We start from the raw sequence: 26,064 nt of genomic DNA, 5'->3' as shown, positions 1-26,064 counted from the left end.
GAGTTCCATAAATTGCTTTTTATTTAGAAAAAAAAAACCCGAAAAAAATGTTTAATTTCCCGATGCATTGAATTATGCATACAAATGCCGTACCCGTGCCGTCGTCCCCAGGAAGCTACCCACAAAGAATATACTCAAATTATGCTCCATGTTTTAACTGGACAGCTTATTCAAACAAATCACACTCAAAACAATAATAATAATAATAATAATAAATTATTAAAACGATACGCCGCCATCTCATAGTCAAAGGAAGAAGAAGAAGGCAGGCCCAAATAAAGGCCCGACTAGGCCCATGAAGCCCACCACTCTCAAGGCGGCCCCGTTTGGAGGGGGAGGAGGTGGGTTGTTGGGTTCCTCCCCTGCCGGCGCAGGCTCAGCTGCTGGTACTGTGACCTCGCTCGGGCTCGGCGGCGGAGACGGAGGCGAAGGCGACGTCGACGGAGGCGGAGACGGCTCAAGCGCCTCCGAAGGCGGCGGAGGGTACGACGACGACGTTGGAGCCTCTGCGGGCGGCGATGAGGGGCTCAGTTGATGTCGGTTGGGCCGATTTGCCATGACGAGAATCACGAGAGATTCATTTCTAAGACAGTTCGATTCGACGCCGCTGATGAAATAGAAAACGCCCGATCGAGTGAACGTGAAAACGGTGTTCCCGTCGTCGTACTTCTTGATGTACGTGCTCGTGTTGCACGTGTCGTAGGCATGTTGGTCGACTTCGAGCACCGAATCCTTGTCCTTCGGATAAACAAACACTACGACACACAGAAGAATTGTAAATGTGTTGAATGTTCATGAGTAAGTGAGTTTAATATTGTAACAAAAGATGAATACGTTCGCCCCCAGTGTCCTCATCAATTCGTCCCAAGGTCAATACGGAGGAAGTAAATCACGGATGACTACTAGCCTTTAGAATAGTGACTAGCACATAAGTGAGATATTTACCTCGACTTTACTAAAATTCGAACCCCAAAACTCATTATAATAATAATGCCTCATACGCTAATCACTACATCCATTCGAGGAGACATAAGTGAGTTTAATATTGAACTTACATAGAGAATCTCCAGCGTGGAATCTATTCCTTTGGGCCCACTGGTTGTATGACATGGCATTAGGGTCGGGCAGAGACCAGCCCCGCGACCCTCCGACCTTGAACTGCGTGGCGCGAGCCGAGGACAAGAACAGAGCGACGGCGAGCAAAAGGAGGAGGGCACGGGACTTCGCCATGAGCGAGGAAGAAGAATGAAAAAACTGAGGTCGAGAATGAGGCCTGAGGAGGAAATGCAGTGTGGTTTAGGGTATTTGTAGACCCTTCGAAAAACTTAGCCTCTGGAGCAAAGTATAAAGGCCGCTGCTTTATTTCTTTATGGTACAGTGCGTCAAAGTTATGCTTTGCTTGGCGCTGCTTCAAGCTCATGCATTACTTGTTCTTTAGTTCATCTGGTTGATGATTTATTTATCTGTATTTTGTAACTTCAATGTTGTTCCAAAAGAATATGTAAAATTAATTTACCTTTCATTTCAATTTTACAATGAACCGTGGTTGTTATCAAATATATATGAAATTAAATCAATTGGCACTCTGACGATCGAACTCGTAGTTTTTAAATCAAACCAAAGACTCCGTCGGCTTCACCGACGATTGCTCCGACGATGACGACTCCGTCGTCTTCTTCTTGCTCCTCTTCTTCTTCTTCTTCGGGGCCTTTGGTATGCGCGGCAAAGGCGGGTCCATGAAGATGTCTCTCTGCCGATCAAAATCTGCCATGAACAAGTTAAGCCTCGTTAATTAGCAGATTGCAGTGATGTGAGCCATAAAACTGAAGGCAGGCGTACCTTGAGAAGCCCAGGAATCCCCCACAGAGCCATAATTGCTAAGGGAACCTGAGAAATCTGATGCCGATTTGAACTCCTCCATCTGCATTAATGTATGCACACATTCAAATTAAAATTCTAATCTGTTCATCTCTAGCTAGCTATAGGAAAAGAACAAGTACCCAGAAAGGACTGTCAGAGCCAATATGAGCTACGTGCTTCACGTCTGTAGGGTACCCTATTTCCATCTCATGCTCCTTCTGCTGCACCACTGCACTACTTCATGTGGTAAGTAAGACACACAAGAAGCTAAACGAACATCAAACTGAAGAGCTATCCAAATTAAAAGAGACTATGAATCACCAAAGATTTGAGAGATGTATCTCATCCCTTTGAAGATGCCCTTCATCTTAATGGATATGGAAGCTTTGATCAGTAGTCTCTCTGCAGCTTCTTAATTACCAACAAATAAACTACTAGAGAGAACCAAATTAATACAATGAAATTAGACTCAAGATAGTCAAATTGATACCTTAATGGAAGAAGTATTCATCAAGATCATCCATGATAACTTTCCAAAAGATCATAAGGAGGATGAGATGAAAGGTATATATAAGTGGAATTATAGAAATATTTTTTGGGGAATGTGGAAGTGGGGTGTCTCGAAGGATAATGAATGTCCAATCAGACAGTGAATAGCTATATGTTTATAGCTGTCTTTTAAGTATTACAAAATGAGGGTCAAATTAACTAGAAACATCATTGAGGTCCATGTCCAAAGTCGTGCAAACTATTCATTATTTGTTTTTCAAAAAGGGGAAAAAAATGAAAAATTGAGTTGGTCAATTAACTGGAGGGGACTTAATTCAGTAGACCCTATCCGTTCCTGTGAAGTAAACAATAGGTTTGTGTGCCATGCTCAACCTCCCATCTTAATTTGCACCATTGGTTTCTGCTCTCCCTCAAAGTAAACATGTGGCAAAAAAAAAAAAGTGTACGCTCTTGCCCCAAGTGCTCTCCATACCAGCCCCAAGGTATTTAAAATGAAGATAAATCAGGGTGACTGAGTGAGTCTTTTTGTATGTGGGAGGAATTTTATTTTCTAGGATATTCGATCTTTATTTTTATAAAATAATTTATCATCTGAGTATCTAACGTTAACGTCAGATAGGATAGCGATTAATCTAAGGATAAGTAAAAAAAGAAATTAGAAGATAAAATAAAAAAAATACTAAAGAAATAACTCACTATTTGCTAAAAAAAAATTATTAATAATTGAGAGAAATCCTAAAATATTACTTAAATTATCTTATAAAGAAAAAGTATTTTAAAAAAAAATAGATCATTTTTAAAGAAATTTATTGACAGAAATTCAAATTAATAGAATAGAATATTAATATAAACAAATTAAGATCCGTAAATATCAAAAATATCAAAATTACCTTAAATATCATAAAAATATAAATTACTAAAAAAAAATTAGAGATGCTAAAAAAAAATCTAAAGTTTTAAATGGTAGAATTTGGATCTAAAATTTGATAGTTATGGGTTCCTTTATAATAAATATATATTTTAAAATTTTGCATGTGTGATTATTGACATAGTATGATTCTAAATTTTGAATCAAAAGTTATCTTTTTTACAATTTAAATTAATCCTGCTTCAATATAAACTCGACTATTCATGGGAACCTCTCTCAAAATAAACATGCTAATTTGATAAACTATCTTATACAGACATAAGAACTTGTAATTAGAAAGTAGTAGTTAACATATTGCATTTCCCCACTAATCTAAAACAAGAATGACATTTATTAATAAATTAAATCGATAAAGCATTACAGGTATGTTTTTTTTTTCTCTCTTTGTTTTCTTTTTCGAAGAAAAAACAGCTCAGGAATAGTTTGTTTTCCCCTATTTGTTGCTCCAGCTGGTGGACAAATATTTTCTATAAAAAAATGTTTTTTTTGGTGTCAATTGAATTGGATGGATTTATAAAACACATGAAAAATAATTAAGTCGCATTAATTGTCCTCAAACACATAATTAATTAAGCTTACTCCTTTTATTGAAAGCTTAAACCTTCCAAACTTTTAGGGGTTTATGGTAGGTTTTATTTTTTTTCTAAAAAGAATATTTTAAAAAAAAAATCAAAACCTTTGATTACATCAAACAGTCCATCCACATCAACAATAACTCAATCCACATTGATATATAAACACGTCAATCATCTAAACACAATAAACAACTAAACTAACAACAAATATTTTGATAATTCCATGCCTTATATATATATATATATATATATATATATATATTATAATACAAATATTCTAGTTTTGCCCCGCTAATCTTGCAAGTAAATTATCTTTCCTGTTAGTTCGTCTATTAAATAAATTTAGAGTATAATTTATAAACATTCATTTAAAATATTCATTAGATTTGAGATTTTCTAATTCTTTTATTATTTTTATGAATATTTTACCATTACATTACTTATACAAATATTGAAGCATTGGTAAATAATGTAAAATAGATAAAAGAAAAGAAAAACTGTTATATTCTCTGTTAAAGCTGCCGTAACGTGATGGACCGTTCATTTAACGGGGTGTGACAAGTGGTTCAGTCAAGTCCAACTCAATCCAAGATGAATTAGACAGATCTACATATACAAGTTAACTAAATAAATATAAAAAATATAAAAAAATTAAGTTTAGATTATAAATTAGACAGATTAATTTTAAGTTTTTTTTTTTAAAGATTTTTTTATTTCAATTCACGAATTAATCTAAATCTATGATGGGCTGACCCACCTTTAAATAATAAATTGATAAATTTTTAATTCAATCGATTTAAATTATTTATCAGGACAGATTAATGGGTGGACCTAACTTAAATTAACGGCTCTATAGTCTATTCTTTTGATTTTTTTTTCTTTAGAATTTTATTATTTTATCTACTTATATTTTTGAGTCTTATTTGAAAAAAATATATCAAACATGTTTTCAGTTTATTATTTAAAATAAACATTTAAAATAAGGACGGTTAAAAGTGTATGTGACGTTAGAGCTGTTAATTTGGATTGTGCCTATCGAGTTGATCCGTCCTGTCAAATAATTAAGTAAGTTGGGTTGAAATTTTATCAGTCAAAGCCCGCCACGGGCCGACCCACCTAGGCCCGTGACCCGCGCAGGTCGGGCCGCGACGAGTTTGGGTTGGCCCGCGGGTTTAGAAACACATATAAGCTAAGTTTTTTGCTAATTTATTATTTTTTTTGTTATAATTTTGAAATAAAAATAGTACTTTTCATCCCATATAAGTACTTGGCTGTATTTATTTATATTTAAAATATATGTTTATGGATACATTAAAATATTTATGGATACATTGAAACCTTTCTAAAGTAAAATATTTAAAATATAAAATATTTTTTAAAATTATTTTAAAAAAAATCGATGGCCCCGCAGGTTTGCCAGTTAAACTCGTAACCCACCTTGAATTGGGTTGGGTTAAAAATTTCTCAACCCACCAAGTAGGCAGGTCGATCTGCCCCGCCCCCGCTAAATGGTTGGTCCGTCATGGGTCGCCCTGCCCCAGGGCCGGCTTAAAGTTCTACACGGCCCTAGGCGAAGGAAAAAAAACCTTTAATAATATTTTTTTTAAAAAAATAATTTTTTATCCTTTTTTTATTTAGACTTGGGATCGACAACAGCATATTTAAATTTTTTAAATAATTAGATTTAAAAATTCACACCATGTAATTTTAATTTGATAATATTTCAAACTTCGACTATTACTGACACAAACATATAAGAAAATTCTCATACAATTATTAATAATCTAGATTTGAGTTCATAGTTCATTCATTCCATAATTTATTTATGCAAAACAATAAAAAATATTTCGAGGAAAGAAAGCGAAAAAAATATTATCGAGTGAGATAGGAAAATGATGTCTTCTTAGAGAACTAATGATAAGAGAGGAAAAAATACATGGACAATAATGAGATAATGAATAGATGATGAACTAATTATAAAATGAGATAAAAAAAAAATTAGATGCAAGGTCTTAAATAGTTATATTGTAGCTCTAGATATAATTTTAGCATTAGAATATAATAATTATAATTAATATGTAATTAAATATAGTTGTCATTGGAATTAATTGAAGTGCACTATAAAAATAGAAACAACAAAATCTAAAATAAAATTGATTGCAATGGAAGCTAGCAAAATCTAAAGAGCACTATAACAGAATTCGAAGCGAAGTCCCATCTAGAGCAAAATACATAATGCAACCTTGGAACTAGACAATACAATTGTTAAATGTAAATATTAAATAATAAATATATTCTTTAATTAATAACGGTCCCCAATAAAATTGGGGCCCTAGGCATAGGCCTTAATGGCCTATGCCTTGAGCCGGGCCTGCCCTGCCCCGTCACAGGTTGACATGTTTGACAGCTCTAAGTGGAGTAGGTGTTGGTGGAGCAAGAGATTAAGACACGTGTCACGTGTGTAACACCGATATGATGGCAAAAGACGAATATACTTGTCCCAGCACCCCCGCCAACCTGTCTCAGGATCAACACGGAGGAGGTAAATCATGGGTGGCTACTAACTTTTTAGAATAATGACTAATATATCAGAAAAATATTTACCTTAATTTTATTGAAATTTAAATCACAAATCGCATGATGATTATATTTTATGCGCTAACCATTACATCATCCTAAGGCGATATATGTCACACCAATATGTTAAGATGTTTGGTTGCCAATTCCAACTTTATGCACAAAAGTCAAAGGTTTGAACTAAATTATTATAAACAAATATTAGTATATTAATATATTCTTTACTAATTTAATTAAAATTGTTTAAATTTAATCAAAATTACTTAATACTATTATAACAATTACATTCGTAGCTATTATAATTATAATTATAGCTCTTATAATGTATTATCTATTATAACAATACTTTTTTTCACCCGGCCCCCAGATTAGGCACTAAATAACTAACAAATATAAAATTCAAATCTTATTAGCGATGCACGGTAGAAAATTGTAGAAAATTTCCCCCTAAAAAAAAAGATGTCGGCCGTCCGATATATGGGTCCAATAAAAAAAATAATCAATTTTAATAAAATTTATAATTTAAATTAATTTAATAAAAATATTTTTAGTAAGATAATATATGATAATTTTGATTGAATTAAAATATATATCAAATTAATTTACTTTAATATATTATAATAGATACGGCCGTCCTTTCTATAATAATATTAAACTAATAATAAATTACTTAACATCGAATTTCCCAAATCATATAAATAACTCTGAAAATATTTGATATTTATTTTACCTCTCCCCTAATTAACTTTGCTCATCGAATCTATTACTAAAGCATAACTATTGATTCAGTATGTTTCTGAAACGTAGCAATCAATTAAAAACCTTTTCTTTTATCACATGAACATGTTCAATCTATAATATAGCAATTGATTCTGCGAAGGTGAAAGAACGGAGGGGTAAAATGACTATCGGATCCTCGATTGGGGTATTTTTAAAGATAACTATGCAATTTAGATAATACAAAATTTAAACTCCGTGATTGAATAATTTATCGTTAAAATAAAGAATATGCTAAACGCTATTTTATTTTATTTTTTTTATAAAAATGTTAACCAAAACAATAATAAAAGGCGTTTTTTGATTTTATTTTTTCATCCTAAAGCGATGAAAAAATGTGTTGCGACAGTTAACACGCGAGAGCGTAAAACACGTGTTTCCCCTTCCTAATAAACGGGAAAGTCCGCAATGCGGAAGGCCGCCTCCTCCTCCGTGAGTCGTCTGCAGCTAACCTCTCTCTCCAGATCGCTCCTTCCCTCTCGGTCGATCGGTGGACGAATCACCGGAAATGCGTCTCCTCGCCTCCTTACTCGACGGCGCTGCTCGCCCCTCCTTCTCCAAGCTCGTTCTCGTCTTCGCTGCCAGGTCGGTTTTTTTTCCTCCTCGATTAATGGTTCCAATCACTCTGTTTCTTGATCGATTTTCGCCTTCTCCTAGCTCGTTGTGTTCTTCGCTTCCAGATCCTTTATTTCTCCTCTATGCATCACTGTGCTCTTCGATCGAATTTTTTGAGGCGGTTTTTTGGCCGGTCTTAATTGTGAATCTCGGTATGTTGCAGTGGTGGAGGATTAGTGGCATATGCCGATGCAAGATCAGATCCAGCTCCGGATGAACTATCTCAGGTGCCTCCCAAGAAGAAGGTGTTAGTGCTTGGAACTGGTTGGGCTGGCACGACTTTCTTGAGGAATGTTGATAGTTCCATGTACGACGTGCAAGTGATATCTCCACGGAACTATTTTGCGTTCACGCCTTTGCTGCCAAGCGTCACATGTGGAACGGTTGAGCCCCGAAGCATCGTCGAGCCCATACGAAGAATCATAAAGAGGGTATGTGAGTTTCGGAGTAATGAATTCTCATCTGTTCACTTTAAGACAGGACGAATGAATATGTATTGATGATCTTTGTTGCACAATCACCATCAAGCCAAATTGGAAAGAGAAAAAAAAAATTCCATATGTCTACTGTGATATAAAGGATTACTGTTGTTTTCTTTGGGAACGTTCATTGTTGCTGGAACTATATGGTATGGTTTAACGACAACTCCAATTGAATTATTAGCTCCCACTTGTTATCCTTAAATTCTTAAGCCAAAACTACCTATCTCATACAACCTCCAAATGAGTTCCTAACTTGAAACTCTGAAATAAGCTGGGTGGCTTTGTTCATTGTTTACGCATCACTTCCTTGATGAGCTGCACAGAATTTCTGTCACAGCTTAACCTACGAGAAGTTTGCCAATGCTCTTAATGAGGATTTTTCCTATCAAATCAAATAAGTATTAATTGTTAGACTCTGATGATCCCGCACAAGGAAATTTTGCACTTACAAGAACTTCATTTGACATAAAAAGGGTGGTTTTGTTCCAATTTCGATTATTATTTAATTTAGTACACTGCTTTAGCATGGATCACATTATGATAGGATGGGGATAAGGTTGGAATCAAGAGTTTCCTTATACTATTTGTTGTTGCTTTTGATCATTATCTTTCTCAATTTGGTTCATTTTTGCTCTGAGATATTCTGTATCATAACCAAAAGATTTATTATGATTCTTTCATTGATCACAAATTTGGTAGAAAGGTGGAGAAATTAAATTTTGGGAAGCTGAGTGCTTGAAGATTGACCCGGAGAAAAAACAGGTTCTTTGTCAGACTGACGTTGGAACAAATTTTGAAGGAAATGGTGAATTTGTTGTCAAATATGATTACCTGGTTATAGCAGTTGGGGCGAAGGTAAATACCTTCAATATACCTGGCGTGGAGCAGCATTGTTATTTCTTGAAGGTAATTTCACATGATGATTGATTTCTACATGAATGATTGGCATACCCTAGTTTGTTAGTGAAAAATACATGGGTCTTTAATAGGCTACAAAATATTTCTTTTTTTACAGATGTGGAGTACAGATTGTCCTTTTCTTATACCTAATTCATTATATAGGGATATATACATACTAATGTTGTACTTTTTATTGTTACAGTCTTCCATTAATAACACAGAGCCAATAGTTAAATTATGTGAATTATTCATTCAGATGAAACTTTTTTTATTTTGCAGGAAGTAGAGGATGCCCAAAAGATACGGAGAAGTGTGATCAACTGTTTCGAAAAGGCTACACTTCCATACCTTGATGAAGAAGAGAGGGCAAGAATTTTGCACTTTGTTGTTATTGGTGGTGGCCCATCTGGTGTTGAATTTGCAGCAGAGTTGCATGACTTCGTTACTGAAGATTTGGCTAAATTATACCCAACAGTACAAAACCTAGTCAATATAACAGTTCTTGAAACTGCAGAACACATATTGACCATGTAATACGAAGATTAATCATTGTTTGTTGAAGTATTTCAAATTTATTTTGTCTGTAATTGCTCCATTACCTTAGTGTAGAACGACTAACCTCTTTCTCACATTATTTTATTTGAATTGTCCTATCATGTACAGGTTTGACAAAAGGATCACTGAATTTGCTGAAAAGAAGTTTCAAAGAGATGGTATTGATCTGAAGACAGGATTTAAGGTTGTAAAAGTGTCTGATAAGGCTATCACTACTGAAAATGTATCGCGTGGAGAGACTTCTATACCATATGGAATGGCGGTTTGGTCGGCTGGCATTGGCCCCCGTCCTGTGATATTGGACTTCATGAGAAAAATTGGTCAGGTTAATTGCTTCTTTCCTCTCATGACGTTTTGTTATTCTTGTAAGCCTGGTTCAGAGATTTCAACTTGCTTTGTTTCTTAGCCTGGATATTTCTTTTGTCTTTTGCTGCTATCCACAGGGCAATAGAAGGGCAGTAGCTACTGATGAATGGCTTCGAGTGCGTGGATGTGATGGTGTATATGCTGTTGGTGACTGTGCCACTATGAGCCAAAGAAAAGTCATGGTATATATTCCTCTGGTTTTGATCCTACGATCTGTCTTACCATCGAGAAGCATTAGTCTTATCATTGCACATGGAATGACACACTTTCTCTATTAATGCCTTTTGTTCACTAGTATCTATGACTTTACTCTTACCAGTCTTGATTATCTACTCTATTCCTTCATACAGAGTTCAAATCATGCCTTCTCTATCACAAAGTAGTTGTATAAGTACTATAGAACGACCCTAAATTAAAGTTAAATTGATATGCCCTCCTAACCTTAAATAGAACCATGTTGTCATAATTTTGTAGACCCATTATCTGAAGAAGACAAGTTATCTATTGTATGCTGGGCTACTATAAGAACAGAACACATGCAGTATGTCTTCAATATAGATAAATTCTATTGGAACCATGGAACTATTGTATGTTTTAATTATGGTTTCTGCTCTCTTTTTTAGATCCGTGCGTGACAAATGTATTACATGAATTATTATTCTAAAACATTCTCCTAACCTTACCTGTATCCAGGAAGACATCTTGGAAATCTTTAGACTTGCCGATAAAGATAATTCAGGAACTTTAACCGTGAAAGAAATCAAAGATGCTCTAGAAGATATTTACATAAGGTATCCCCAAGTTGAACTCTATCTAAAAACCAAGCAAATGAAAGACATTCTTGATTTGATAAAGGCTTCGAAAGGTGATGTTAAGAAGGAAGATGTTGAAATCACTATAGAGGAGTTCAAAAATGCTCTTGCTGATGTTGATTCCCAGGTCAAAAATCTTCCTGCAACAGCTCAGGTATTTATCTTTCTGGAAAGATTTTTCATTGAGTTCATATGTGGAATTGGTTGGCACATATGCTATAAGGCCCTCCCTCATCTCATTTCCGTTTATTGCCACTTGCAGGTTGCCGCACAACAAGGAAATTATCTTGCTAGATGTTTTAATAAAATGAATGATTCTGAAGAGAAACCTGAAGGTCCACGGCGGATTAGAGAACCAGGCCGTCATCGCTTTCGTCCCTTTAGGTACTTATTCGAAGTATATGCTCTTAAAACAAGAAATTTTGGAGAATGAAACTCCTAATTGAGTTTTAGAATGAGTCAATATACATTCCACTATTTATTGAAAAGTTGACTATGTGGCTCACTCCTCGCTACCTGATGATTATCAACTTTGTTGAATCAAGAGCATTGGAGTATGGCCATTGTGATTCTACGGCAACTAAAAATATATAAAAGCTCCTTGAAAATAGTATTATGGATTATAAATTTATGACCATAACCATGAAAATAATATAGAAGTATAGCTCTCTGACTAGTCAAAGGAGCAAAGCCACTCTGTGGATGGAGAGCAGACCATAAATAACAGAAGAAATAAACCGGAAACATAATATAGGAGATATAGCCCATTAACGATCTTATGCTTTGGTAGGTAGTGCAATGTTTGATTTGGTTGAGTAACCAGACTTCAAACACTCGGGGAAAAAAATAAATTTACATAACAAGGCACACTTTCAGAATTGGATCTCTTTGTGACTCTCTGTGTGTCTAATCTTGGTTTGTTCTTTCTTAAAGATACAGGCATCTTGGACAATTTGCTCCTTTGGGAGGAGAACAAGCTGCTGCCCAACTCCCAGGAGATTGGATTTCCATAGGACGAAGCACACAATGGCTTTGGTACTCTGTATATGCAACGTAAGTGATTTCATTCTTCCCTTTTGGCATGAGTCAGGTTTTTGCCTGCCCTAGCTTCCACAAGATACTATGCACTGATATCAACTAAACTACCAACAAAAGTACGAGTACAAACTTGTTCACTTATTATTTGAATCAATATATGCAGCAAACAAGTGAGTTGGCGCACAAGAGCACTGGTAGTATCTGACTGGACTAGGCGATTCATATTTGGGAGGGACTCAAGTGGCATATAATTCTGCAACAAAATATAAACTTGTCTTCTCATACAATGGTTTTGGTGACTTTGTAATAAATCTTGATGTAATCCTCATTCACGTTAACCGTGGATAACTTTCTTTTTGACCAAATAAAAGATGCATGATTGTTTGTTCCTCGAGTAAATTGTTCTTCAGCTATGTATGTATTGTTCTCTTTTATTAAAAATGGAAAGAATATAATTCTAATCAATATACATGTTGAATATGGAAGAGGAAGATTTACATTACCTGTATGAAAATTGAAACAAGCCCACAATTACAATTGGCAGATGAATCAAAGGGGGCGATCTAAAATTCCAAGAAAAAGAATCTAGCTAAAAGGGAGAAGACCTTAGATCACACAGAATAAAGATTTAAAAATCACCCCCTCCCTGAGTTTCATTCAAGATCCAAGCGGAAGAATCAAAGATTGAGAAGGAACCAAGGGGAAGGAGAGCTTGGTGGAAGGATGGATCAAGCTTCAAACTTTTATCATTTCACAAGACAAATGCACTTGTGGCGGTATCAAGCCCAATGGCAAGGAACAATCGCAAAGCTAAAAAAACGCAAAAGCGAAAATAATCCTAAAAGCAATGGATAACAAGGACCCGAGCAGATTTTCAATTCTGTGCTAGTCTGCAAAAAGATTGAATCTTTTTTCAGTCATAATATCCAGGAGCAGTCTTAGAAGAGCTGCCTGTCTTCTTAGAGAGGAGGATGTTATGGATGTTGGGCGTCACGCCGCCGCTGGCGATTGTAACCTCTCCCAAAAGTTTCGCTAACTCCTCGTCGTTCCTCACCGCAAGCAGGATGTGCCTGGGGACGATCCTGGTCTTCTTGTTGTCCCTCGCTGCATTCCCAGCAAGTTCCAAAACCTGAATAAACGAGGCACTTTAGATATAACAAAAGTATCTTTAAAAAACAACCACATTCTTTAAGTAATGCTGTATGAAACTGTCGAAGCCCGAGACGATTTTCAGCAATCAAGATGAAAATTTTCAAACCAAAACCAAAGATTAGCGGCAGGTTCAGGAAACCGAACTTAAATTGGGTATAACAAACAAAAATCGCAGAGGAAAAGAGGGGAGTAGATCCAAACCTCTGAGGCGAGGTACTCAAGGACGGCGGCTAGGTATACGGGAGCGCCAGCGCCGACGCGCTCCGCGTACTTCCCCTCCTTGAGGAACCGGTCGATCCTACCGACGGGGAACTGGAGCCCGGCCTTGCTGCTCCTCGACGTCGACTTTTTCGCGGCAGCGACGGAGGCGATCGATTTCCCCCTTCCGGCCATGGCGCCAAACTCTCAAGGGCTGGAGAATCGCCGAGCACGGGAACAACACTCTGGTAGAGACTTCGAAGCGCCCGGTGAAGCTGCAGTCCAATTTATATTCAACGGCGAGAGACCGCGCCATCAGCCACGATTGATATCACGCGGAACTATCTTTCTAGCCGTCCGATGAATTAACGTTCGAACGTTTGGATCATTTATAAATTAATATATTTTCCAAATCAAATTTTATGTTTGAAATAAATTTTTTTACTTACTAAATTTACGAATAATTTCATTATCAATTTCGACTCATAGGAACTTTAAATAAAATATACAAGTCTGCAGCACATCATCATCAACATTAAAACGAAACAAGAAAATCAACATGAATCGCAAACCATTCAAATAAGGATACATTTGGTGCAAGATCTAGCAAACTATTACAATGCAAACGCGAACATAATATAGATTTTTTAAAGACAACTCGGAGACTACGAAAAACTGAAATTGATGTTGGATATCACTTATCCTTCCATATTGATTGATAAACAAAATCTTTTACCTAAGAATTTTCATACTCTTGATTGCCGGAGAAAACACTTAGAACACACGGTATGGTTTTCCCATTGTGCTCTTCAGGTATAGGCATCTCACCTGTGAGGACACAAAGACAAGCATAAGAATGTTAAAACAATGAGATGAGGAAAATTTTGAGAATAAAGTTGAAAACAAGGGAAGAAGTATTGAAACTATAAAAAGAATTCAAGAACTAGAGAGTATCTTCAATTTAGCATGTCAATTACTTCAACTGCTAACTTAGATTTGATCAAACGGAATGCAGGTCTCGGTAAAGTGTCTAAAACACGAATTGAAGGGGCAATGGAGAACTCACGTTTTGCCAGTTCTTCTTCAGCAAAGACACGAGTAAATTGACACTCGTTTGCACATTCTGAAAAATATGCTTTTCCTCCATGGCAACATTGGCAACAGCCACGCCCATGCAGAGGACCTTCTTGAGTTGAAATTTCACCGTTGCCTTTGTCTCATTTACCTTCGCCTCCAACGGTTCTTGGTGACTAACTAATGCAGGAAACTTCCCTGTGAACACAATTAGCAAATCTAAGTGAAAATTATAATCTAAAAGAGACCAGAGTAGAGAGTTCACAGGTAATAGGTTAAATTGGTAAAAGGAATACATTGTGCATGCTACAAACTAGTATGAAAAATATACAATATCGAATTCCAATTTCCAGCCTTTCTGAAATTAAACTGGTAAAACAATGTCACCCTCACAAAAGGCATTTTGTTTTGATATAGGAGTAAATACATGTTGCATTTTGACATTAAGCATTTGATATTAACAAAATTTCATCAGTTCAAAGTTACTATGGCGTCAGCGGAACTAAGATAAAAAAACATATCCTTAAAATTTCAGTATAGCTTGCTTGAATACATTGTAAAACGTTTGTGATATATTGATGTTTAATATGCATATTTAAGCTTGTTTTCATGAAGAAGCACAGCATTTATATGACACCATTTGATGTGCAGTAACATTCAGTCTTATTCAAGAATAGGAAATAGCAAACCCAAAACAAAATTATTCTCCTCAGGTCACTGGCAAATGGGGAAAAAATAGTGCTGCCACTTGCAGAATCATATATATTAAACAACCATATAAAGAATCAGAGCTTGCCTGCCTTGTTAAGACCAGGACCAAGAAGACGAGGAATCTGTTTAATGATAGCTTCTGATGCTAGGAAAGCATGGTACTTCTTAGCAAGTTTCTTCACAAGCTTCTTGTTTTTGTTCATTTTCTTCAAACTCTCAACGTCCATGTAATCAAGTCCTATCTTCTCTGCCTGAAAGTGACAAGAATTATTAGCATAACATGTTTTAGTCAGTTGCTCATTAACACAAGTCGCAGCACATCTTGATCAGAACTCTGGAAGTTGGAATTCTTCAAACTTAATAAGAAACTTAACACTTACATAGATTAATAAGGTAAGTATATAAGCTTCAAATAAAAAAATCACAATACTTTTATATTGTGTTTACTCTGAAAAGGCTCTGATCAAGAGGACGGAGTAAGTTAACCAGCTCAAGACAAGCTATAGCACACATACAATTGACAAGATTTAATTAATTACATTTTCCTTTTGACAATAAGATCAATATTGTTAGTCATAGTTGATCAAAAGCAAAAACAGAAAATCCATAAAGCACATCCAACATTATATACATGATGAAACCAAAGTTTCTTCAGACTGTTTACATGAGATGATGGGACAGAAAAAAAAAGATTTACAGTTTAAATTTATTCTAAAGACAAATACCCATTATTCGGGTATGATTTATCAAAGAATAAAGTTTTGCTAATCTTTTCTGCACAGGTGCATTTTGCTACCATACATTTCAGACCAACATTGCAAAAAAGTAAACTTGAGAAAAAAAGGCTCCATTTTTTATCCTTCCAATTTGACTAATGCATGTTAATGTAAAAAAAGGGCAGCAACAACTTTCTTGGAATATTTCGACCCAGTTTTCAATCATTATTATTTCCTACCATCCAACTTTCTTCGTTGGACAACAATCATAAATGACTTCATAAAGACAAAAAAATGGATTCTAGAAAATCAATAGTTTGGGGAAAGGATGATAAAATGTTCCAATGAGTACCTCTTCAACATGTTGTGCATCACCCAGCATGCAAACTTTCATTTTGGGGCGTGGAATATGTTGTAGCTTCACAGAACCACTGAATCGCTTATCCTTCTGAGGATCATAATTTTTCAAACCAATCTGTAGTTCGATTGTCTCAGTGAAGTTCCGTTTCTTTTCTCGAGAATCAGCAAGAATCTGTGAGATAGCTTCCTTCACAACATCACTCTGCAACTTACTGTGATTGTAATAATATTTTCAGAAGGTTAGTTCAACATGATAAAAAAAATAAAACTGTAATTGAGAACTATTGTAACGGCAAAGTATGTGTACAATAAGAAATTTTTGGTAATTCGTTGCAAATTTCCAGCATGTGTCAAGATTGCTAATGCAGTTGACAGCAATTAGGAAGATTGAAAATTAGTGCAAATGTATACAGAGCAAGAGACAATTACTTGATGTAACAGAAAACAAAGGAGTTTTGCAAAACAATGCAGTCATGAAGCTCAGAAATAACATACTAGGATATAAAAAAAGGTTGCACAATAATATAGTGTCATAATTGAAGCAAATAATAATATGCCAGGCAAATAATGAATTATCACAACAAACAGTAGGCAACTGACTAATTTGCAAACTAAATTGTAGCAGAATTAACATTAGGCCAGATGCTTATTGTGGTTAGCAAGCATAATAGCTGATCTATAGAAAAATAACATGAAAGTTGATATCCATAAAAAAAAAAGAACATCTTGGGATTTTTTTGGAAGAATTACAAATTTACAATAGCGGACTTTGTACACTTAGCTAGTCCACAACCCAAAAAAATCGCTTATTTTTTGTCCAAAAGTATAACTACAGAACCATAGAGGAAGGAACTCATACGTACTGAACAGCTTTGATCTTTATAAATACTTCCAACCATTTTAACCAAAAGAACTACACTGGCATTTGAGCAACATACAGGACATGTAATATGAAAAAAAAATGCGGATTCAACATGAGAGAGAAATAAAAGAGACATGTAAAAGAAAACAGATAGCATCCAAAAAGGATCTAACAGCAACTCTAAAGGGAATTGCAGACTGAATAATACCTCATTTTTCACGCGTACGTCTTCGTTTCTTCGACCCTTCAAAGAAAAAACACACTGACAAAATGAGCTCCACCACAAAAAAAAAAACAAACAAACAATTTTTAGGGGTAAACCAATCAAAATCAAAGCAAATTTTCACTGTTAAGACCAAACAGCAGATCAAAGTGCGGGTAAATGCTTAGGATAAGAAAAGGGACTAAACGAGCATCAACTACTTTGGGAAGCACACCTCGGAGCTGCTAGTAGGACAAGATCGCCGAACGCCTCCAGGAGCGCTACGGGAGCAGGAAACGCGCTACTTATGTATCGCGAAATGTGAAATTGGAGGCGACCACCCTAGAACCCTAAAATTTCCAGGGATGGTCACTGCTGACCGTTGGATTTGGAACCAACGGACAAACTATCTGGGCCTGGTTAGCCGGCTGTGCCGGGCCGTCTCCATGGCCGCGTTAGAGAAATCCATCTAGTTCTAGAGAATACGGGCAATTTATCAAAATAGCCCTATTATTTTCATTTTTTCCAAAATGCGTCTCGGTTAGCTGTTCTTCCGGTTGAAAATTTCCATTTATAATTTTTTTATCCGAAAATTTCACAAGAATCTAAATCACTGCTTAAGAACAAAGCAGGAAGTTCTAAAAATAAGGATTATTGATAGACACAAAAAGCTCGTGTTTATATTTATAAAAATTTATTTATGTTCGTACAATTTAAGTTGATTGAAATAGATAAATTTGATTATGTATTGAATCTTTCTACCCAAATAAATATGTTATAATGATTTTGAGCTCAGATTATTAATTTTTATTAATATAATATTTGCAAAAAAATTATGAGAATTAGTTATGCCAAATTAAAAACTTAAGGAAAATATTAATTTAGGTTATTATGGCAACTCAAACCTAAACTTATTGGATTAAAAATCTGACACCTATTATTTTCAGTATCATTTAAAGAAAAATATATATATACTAAAAATATATTGTTGTACCATTTTTTACCAAAACTACATCAGTTGTATTTGACTAATTTTAATGAAATTGGACAACTTTGATAAATTAAAGCAATTTTATTTAATAGTTTAAATTTTTTAATCAATATTATGATAATTTTAAACCAATTACAGCACAATTTGGGAGTAAAGTTGGTACAGCGACACGTGGACTAGAATATTTTTAATACCCTCTTTATTTTTTGCCGACTTAATTTCCAAGATCCAACGAGTCGTAATATTTAAATGAAGTCTTGATGCGGTTCACCGTTCACATGCCGATGCATCGTGCCACTTATCCATCAAATAAGAATTTTTTTCAAATAAGAAATATTTAAAACAAAGAAAAAAATCATAAATTTATATAAATAATTCTTTTTTATTCCACCCCTATTTTTTTTTGAGTTGTGATACTCATCTAGAATTTTCATCTAGAAAATTCATCTAAATAGACACATAAATGATGGGACCCACCATTTCACTTTTATGATAATTTTATCTAGATGAATTTTCTAGATGAAAATTCTAGATGAATATTTTTTTTTTTTTTTTTTTTTTTTTTTCTTTTGCTGTCTTCTGTGGATGGCTGTTTAGCGCAGCGAAAATATATATTTTTAAAGTACGTTTAAATTGATTTCTTTTTTCTCGTGATCTAACTATCACATGGTTCCTGTTCGAAAAGGTGTAGGGCGCACTATAAAATATTTTTTTGGAATAATAAATTTTGAATGTTGGATTATTGGACCGTATAAATATTTTTAGATTTATATTGATAATTGATTTAAAATTCGGTAATCCCAGGATTAATTGACTTGATACATAGTATTAGTTAAAAAAAAACTTAGGTGTTCTATGAACCAAACTTATTCAATAAAGTTGGTAATCCATATATCTAACTATTCAAATCAATTAATTCATACATTTAGTCCCATAAAAATAAATCCAGAAGTACTTAAAACATAAAATATATCAAGAGGATAAAGACTAACAAATATTAATATGTCACTCATTCTACCTAACACTATCACGTTAGGCAGTAGTGAGGTGCTAATTAAGAAGATGAAAAAACTAAAGATGATATTTTGTATATAAATAAAAGTGTTAAGTTGATTTTGTTCAACTCGTAAGTTTAATAATATTTCACTCGCTCTAAACTTTGAGTATATTGTATTAACGGTAATTCATGAGAAGATGTATTTAGGTTTTTGGTTTTTTTTTTTTTTTTTATTTTCTCTGTTATTTTTTTTTCTCTTTTTTCTTTTTGCTTATACATGAAACATATTTTTTTTTTCCTTTATGTATAGTGCTCTTTCTATTCATACATACATCATAACTTAAACTTAAAAAACATTTTCAGAAGCTAATTTTTCTAAAGACATTTTAATACTCATGAAAAATCAAAATAAAAAATGGATAGCATCATTTAACTTTCTATAAATTCAAAAATTCATAAAAATTAAAATGAATGGAATTTGATCTCTCTAGGTCAATCAGTGAATTTTGATTGAAACTTACTGATAGACCTAGAGAGTTTCGATTGTAGTTCTTGTAGATTTCTAGGTTACAAGAAATTCAAATATATTATCCATTATTTATTTTTACTTTTTGGAGGTGTTAAAATGTAATATGAAAGAATTATCAAAATTCTCCATATTAGGCCTGATATGGAATCATATCAGACCCAACGTGGAGAATTTTGATGATTCTTCCTTATTATATTTTAACATCTTCGAGAAATCAAAATAAATAATAGATAGAATATTTAAATTTCTTGTGACCTTAGAAATACAAAAAAAACTTAAATGGGTGCTAACTCCGGTCCTATCCATTGTTTATTTTAATTTCTTAAATTGTTAAAATATTTTTAGAAGAAATAATGTGCACAAGAGAAGAAAGACAAAAGAAGAGAGGAAAAAGAAAATATATTGTATATACAAGAGAGAAAAATGATAAAGCTTTTTGCGGTCCAAGGAATGGTCCCTTGATGTGGATTGATGGGGATAAATAATTCCTACTTATTTTATGAATGAGGATCATTTATTTTATCAATCTATACTAAGGGACCATCCCTTATATGCGGTCAACAAAATCTGCCCAACACGGTAAACAAATACGTCCTTAATATAAATTTAAAAATTTAAATACATCTTCTCATAAATTGCAACGTAAAATTAAATTTTATATGTCATAACTTAATATCTCCGTTGACTCCAAATTCAGGAATCTCAAGGCATCCCTATTTAACGGCATTCGGTGGGTCCAACGAGTTGCTGCCGACCGATAACATTTGACATACCAAATTATTACCGGAAAGGCTACTGGTGGGTGCCCAGTGGGTATCCGTGCACATGTTGTGGCTGTGGCAGCCAATGTGTTGCCACATTGAATGCTTTCGTTTTATTGGTCGTGGTTCTGGTCGGCGCTCCTCTCTCTCTCTCTACTTCCTCCATCTCTTTTGATCGACGAGTGAAGTTCCCAGAACGCTATCAATCTGCAGAAGGGAGAAGCGATGGAAGCGAACTCTTTCGATGCATCATCCGCATCTAGGAAAATGAAGGTCATCATCGACACGGATCCCGGAATAGGTCCGTACCCTCACTGTTCCTTCCCTCTCCGCAGATCGGCAGTTTTCTTTTGATTGTGTCCTTTCTGCTGCGATTCAGTTCTTTGAGTTCATTTCCTTCTTTCTGATTTATTTTTGGTCTCCTTTTAATTTCACAATTCAAAGTGGATTCTGACTAGCTTGTTCAGTAACCATTGTTCAAAGGGTAGTTTTCAAAATACCTCTTAGGGCACCCATAATAGGATATTAAATGGGCATTTACACTCTCTCTCTACAATGAGTGAGTATTATAATGTTGAGGTAGGATCTTCTGGATCATTTTTTGTGATCCGGGATATGGACCACTCATACTTGCGGTCGGATCGTGGCTGTGATCCGGCCGCAATTGATTACGATCTCTTCTTGGTTCATCGTCCCCACCAAATTATAGTTTGGTTCGGAGCGGACAGCCGGAGATCACCGGTAGTCGCAACCAATTGCAACTGGATCGCGGCCACTATCGACCACAAATACGAATGATCCATCCCCTGGACTATAAAAAAATGGTTCAGGAGATCTGCTCTCTCTAATGCCTACTCACATAGAGAGCAGATCCTCTGGACCGTTTTTACGGTTTAGGGGATGATCCCTTTACATGTATTAGTGGGATAAATGACCCCCATTTATAAAATAGGCGGAGACCATTCATCTCTACCAATACATGCAAAGGGATCATCCCCTGGACCGCTCCACTCACAGAAGAGATAGAATGGGCCCTTTGAACACCCTTCTCTCACCTTTTTTTTTTAACTTTAAAATTTTTAATATTATTTTTTAAAAACTAATTTTTTTTAAATAATAGTATTATTAAAAATAATAATAAATTAAATATTTTAAAATATATTTATTTAATATGATATAATTTTAAGATAATTGAGTGGATGGTAAGACACATAAATAATGAGTATTAATGTTAAAAGGAATGTGAGTGAAAGAGATATGTTGTCATAATAATTATGTGACAATGAACCTCATGCTATTTGATGAGATGATGAATGTTATAACGATGCATTGTAGATGCTCTTAGTATTTATCATCAGACTTTGTACATATCCTTCATTATTAAAATATGTCTAATTAGGTTAAAATATCTTTTAAAATTATTTTCTAAATTACTCGCTTCTCTTAAATTTTAAAGATTATTATTATTATTATTATTATTATTATTTTCTACTACCGAAATTTATAAATCATCATCTTGCCACCTCTAATTCTTAAATAAGTTTCGTTTCACACATGATTTAGATCGATCTCTATCATGAGGAAGCTGGAGAGAAAGGGTATGATTGAATAAATTTAGAAGCTTTAGGTTGTAAATTGATAATAGGGAAAAGTTAAATATTCTCTACTTAACACTAGCTCTTTATTACGGAAATGTTAATTCGTTTCATGATGTATAATTAATTGTGTGATCATACAAGAAGATATAATTAATTGTGTGATCATACAAGAAGATCATATAACTTGTCTCTCAGTAAAAGTTATATTTTTAATTAATAGAAAATTATTTTCCGGGTGATATGCAATATATAAGTTAAAATTGGTCGCAAGTCACTAATGTGTTTCAGAAGAACAAATTTATTTGATAAATACTTTATTTGGACCCATTTGAACATAATTCTATATTCATATTCAAATGCTGTGTCATGTGACTTTCTATTATATATACAATTCATTTTAGCATACAGTTTTGACATTGTCACAAGGAAATTTTATTCTATTAATCTATATATGTTTGTTATAGATTATTATTTAGATGATATGCAAGTATATTTTCTGGTTCGTAAAAATATACTTTTCATAATAAATTCTATAATGCTATACAAATAGCTAGGATAGATTCATGTTAATATGTGGTCATGTAAAAATATTGTATAATATTATATTGTTAAAATTTATTAGATATTTCACCAAGCATAGCACTATTTCACCCACAACTATTGCTTTTAGTTAAATATACTAAACAAGTTTTTAAATATTTTGTAGAAGTGAAAATTTCGGAATTTAATTTGTGAACCAAAATAATCTTAGATTTTCCACCTTAGGTTATTTTTTAAACTAGATGATGATTCTGATATTATTTGTTGTAATCAAAGGATGTTCACATATCTCCACAATATATAATATTGTCCATTTTGGACATAGACCCTCGTGACTTTGCTCTTGAGCTCTTTCAAAAAGCTTCATGCTAATGAAAATATCATACAAATCTTTTCACCATGTGACTTTGATTGAATCCCAACCATATGACTTTCTCCACTGTATCTCACATAAAACATATACCCTTCTAGTAATTCTGATATTCTTTCTACAGTTTGGAATTTTATATTTGGCCGTTTGTTCTTTTGAAAAAATAAGCTTTAAGTATCTTATCCACGAAATCCTTTAGTTGCTTTAGCATAGTTGGAAACCATGATGAGGAACATGAGAAATAATAGTGACTTCCCATCAATATTGCAAAGCAGAACTTTACACTTCTCAGTTACAAACTAAATCTTTTCGGATATGGCATTAGATATCCTTAATAAAGAGTATGGAGGCATCCTATGGTTTTCCAACACTTATCTGCACAACAATTTATTGGATTCGTCTACTTAATTCTAGCTCTTCTCCCTTTCTAAGCTAACAAATAATTGCTTTTAGTATGTTGCAGCTCTTCTTTCGAGTATTTTTATGGGGCCTCCTCTAGTATAGCAAACATTGCATAACAAGTTCATCGTGAAAAAATAATAATAATAAATACTTATTGTGTATTGTTACTTTGTCAGCAGATGATAGCATGGCCATTTTGATGGCACTTCAATACCCAGAGATTGAAGTTGTAGGTTTGACAACAATATTTGGAAATGCTAGCACAAAAGATGCCACTCGCAATGCCTTGCTCTTGGTACTAGTCCCCACCTTTCTCAAGTAACATGTGTTCCTTCACAATGCCATCTGAAAATTAATTTGGTTACTTGCAATTTTTAATGTGAGATGGATAGTGTGAGATTGCAGGACACTCTAACTTGCCAGTAGCAGAAGGCAGCCATGCTCCTTTAAACGTAAGCATTTGCCGCCATTTACTATGTTTATTCATAGTAGAACAACCGACTGGGTATCTGAACTAATTTAGTTTCATTGTGTATGATTTTATCTTATTCTTCTTCAGCATATTCTGAATAAAAGAGGAAATAAGTCATACATTCCTTTGTTTAATCAACTACAGTTTACGGCGAGTCACATGTTTGATCTCTATTTAGCTATGAGTATAGACCTTAATCAAATTTTCACAATTTCATTTGGTTCTATAGGGTGAAGAGCCATGTATTGCTGATTCTATTCATGGATCTGATGGCCTTGGCAATATATTTCTCCCACCCCCTATTGCAAAAAAGATGGACTTAAGTGCATCAGAGTTTTTGGTTGATACAATTTCTCAGTGCCCTGGTGAAATATCAATCCTTGCATTGGGACCTTTGACAAATTTAGCACAGGTGCCAATATTTGGATGCACATGCTTCTTATTTCAACTTCTTACTGATAATTACAACAAGATAAATATAATGATGAACTGCCTGTTTTGCTCAATATTCTTGTTTAATTTCACAGCAAATATGACACTATATTTTCACAATCTAGGCCATCAAAAAAGACTCACTCTTTGCAAGCAAAGTGAAGAAGCTGGTCATTCTTGGTGGTGCTTTCTTTTCTCCAGGAAATGTTAACCCTGCTGCTGAAGCAAATGTAATGCAATTCACCTTATATGGGCACTATATAAGTACAAATTTTTTATCTTTATTACTGAAACTTATAATATACTTCCTGTTATTTCGGAACTTAGCAATAATCTCATAATTTTAGATACCATTTATACCATAGGAAAAAACTTTATATAATCCTCCAAATTGATCCTTAGAACTCTGCTCTATGCTTTTCAGTTAAAGAACACTTTTGTGTAAAGAGTGTCCTTGTGCATCCTCCAATACTTAGCCATCATGCTAGTTTTATCAAATACTGAAGCTTTACTTTTCCAATTGCAGATTTATGGCGATCCAGAAGCAGCCGACATTGTTTTTACATCTGGAGCAGACATAACAGTGGTAGGAATAAACATCACAACACAGATCATCTATACAGGTATGCAAGCTATGCCCTCTGCATCTTATTGTTATTTCCATAAATTCAGGAACTTGCATTGATAAATTACGGTTTTCTCAGATCAGGATCTCTCTGAGCTTAGAAACTGTCATGGAAAACACTCGCAAATCCTATACGATATGTGCAAGTTTTACAGGGACTGGCACGTAGAGTCACTCGATGTTTATGGTAGATCAGCACATAACCAAAGCACTCATTTTACTTCAACTGGAAATCTGGAATCATGGAATTCTTAAGAACAGAGATTGATTTTGTTGTGCAGGTATTTTTCCCCATGATCCTGTCTGCTTTGCAGCCCTTGTTCGTCCAGATCTCTTCACATTCAAAAAGGGTGTTGTCAGAGTTGAGACACAGGGTATTTGTAGAGGGCAAACAGTAATGGACCTAGCATTGAAAAAGTATTGCACCAGAAGCTTTTTGTCAATCAAATCTTATAATGTCTTTCCTTTCTTTTTTTCTTTGATTGTTTGTCATGGATTTCGATCTCTTGCAGGTGGAACACTAGCAATCCTTGGACTGGCTATTCACCTGCTGCAGTTGCATGGACAATTGATGTTCCTGGAGTTGTTGCTTTTATCAAACAACTAGTTATGAAGCCATGAAGTGAAAAACACTGGAGACCTGAACGGCTCAAGGTATTGGAAGGTATAATATTTGGCGATGCATGTATTAGAGGAGTTTAAGTTTATCACTTTTGCCACCAAATGAGAATAGTCACATTCAATGTGTTATGGGGGATACCTTGTGATCAAGAGAAAATAAAATAAAATAAAACAAAATTGCACTATTATTTGTACAACTTACAATTTGTAGGATAAGCCTTTTTCATGATCCCATTGTTGGTTTGAGCTCCAGATGCTAATATTATATTTCATTTGTTAGGGACCATGAATACCTGCCTTCTTATCATATGATGTTGTTGGAGACAATTTTAACATTACTTGTTAATAACTTTATTGTCGAATCACACACTATTATATTTTAACATTTTAAAAAATAGAACATCATCTTCACTATGAAACCACATGGTGAAATATTTATTTTCTATACTAAAACAT

The 26,064-nt window shown here is 34.4% G+C and overlaps 5 protein-coding genes across 6 annotated transcripts; 2 read left to right on the top strand and 3 right to left on the bottom strand.

The window, feature by feature from the left end:
- Positions 1 to 33: 33 nt before the first annotated feature.
- LOC121982018 (early nodulin-like protein 1) lies at positions 34 to 1,269 on the bottom strand. Its single transcript, XM_042534861.1, has 2 exons — positions 1,056 to 1,269; positions 34 to 755 (listed from the first exon to the last, which is right to left on the bottom strand). The coding sequence occupies exons 1-2, from the start codon at positions 1,228 to 1,230 to the stop codon at positions 247 to 249; spliced, it is 684 nt and encodes a 227-aa protein (XP_042390795.1). The 5' UTR covers positions 1,231 to 1,269; the 3' UTR covers positions 34 to 246.
- A 6,348-nt stretch (positions 1,270 to 7,617) lies between these two features.
- On the top strand, positions 7,618 to 12,394 carry LOC121982014 (external alternative NAD(P)H-ubiquinone oxidoreductase B2, mitochondrial-like). The gene is made up of 10 exons (XM_042534858.1): positions 7,618 to 7,812; positions 8,006 to 8,273; positions 9,024 to 9,230; positions 9,504 to 9,754; positions 9,888 to 10,104; positions 10,223 to 10,327; positions 10,839 to 11,111; positions 11,220 to 11,341; positions 11,891 to 12,010; positions 12,159 to 12,394. Exons 1-10 carry the CDS (start codon positions 7,736 to 7,738, stop codon positions 12,244 to 12,246), a joined length of 1,728 nt encoding a protein of 575 aa, XP_042390792.1. The 5' UTR covers positions 7,618 to 7,735; the 3' UTR covers positions 12,247 to 12,394.
- A 109-nt stretch (positions 12,395 to 12,503) lies between these two features.
- On the bottom strand, positions 12,504 to 13,602 carry LOC121982015 (probable histone H2A.3). Its single transcript, XM_042534859.1, has 2 exons — positions 13,349 to 13,602; positions 12,504 to 13,124 (listed from the first exon to the last, which is right to left on the bottom strand). The coding sequence occupies exons 1-2, from the start codon at positions 13,538 to 13,540 to the stop codon at positions 12,909 to 12,911; spliced, it is 408 nt and encodes a 135-aa protein (XP_042390793.1). The 5' UTR covers positions 13,541 to 13,602; the 3' UTR covers positions 12,504 to 12,908.
- Positions 13,603 to 13,880: 278 nt separating this feature from the next.
- On the bottom strand, positions 13,881 to 17,647 carry LOC121982013 (60S ribosomal protein L10a-like). 2 transcript variants are annotated; one of them, XM_042534856.1, is made up of 6 exons: positions 17,506 to 17,647; positions 17,277 to 17,312; positions 16,199 to 16,418; positions 15,216 to 15,381; positions 14,412 to 14,617; positions 13,881 to 14,173 (listed from the first exon to the last, which is right to left on the bottom strand). In XM_042534856.1, exons 2-6 carry the CDS (start codon positions 17,279 to 17,281, stop codon positions 14,120 to 14,122), a joined length of 651 nt encoding a protein of 216 aa, XP_042390790.1. In that variant the 5' UTR covers positions 17,282 to 17,312; positions 17,506 to 17,647; the 3' UTR covers positions 13,881 to 14,119. The 2 variants fall into 2 exon arrangements, with proteins under 2 accessions (XP_042390790.1, XP_042390791.1); XM_042534857.1 differs by having other exon boundaries at positions 17,277 to 17,330; positions 17,506 to 17,601.
- Positions 17,648 to 20,677: 3,030 nt separating this feature from the next.
- LOC121982012 (probable uridine nucleosidase 1) lies at positions 20,678 to 25,796 on the top strand. The gene is made up of 9 exons (XM_042534855.1): positions 20,678 to 20,849; positions 23,638 to 23,753; positions 23,851 to 23,910; positions 24,160 to 24,342; positions 24,488 to 24,592; positions 24,889 to 24,985; positions 25,067 to 25,174; positions 25,269 to 25,404; positions 25,500 to 25,796. Exons 1-9 carry the CDS (start codon positions 20,774 to 20,776, stop codon positions 25,606 to 25,608), a joined length of 990 nt encoding a protein of 329 aa, XP_042390789.1. The 5' UTR covers positions 20,678 to 20,773; the 3' UTR covers positions 25,609 to 25,796.
- Positions 25,797 to 26,064: the final 268 nt, after the last annotated feature.

Source organism: Zingiber officinale, chromosome 5A, assembly GCF_018446385.1.
Source record: "Zingiber officinale cultivar Zhangliang chromosome 5A, Zo_v1.1, whole genome shotgun sequence".
Lineage (NCBI taxonomy): Eukaryota > Viridiplantae > Streptophyta > Magnoliopsida > Zingiberales > Zingiberaceae > Zingiber > Zingiber officinale.
This window is presented reverse-complemented; position numbering and strand designations above follow the sequence as displayed.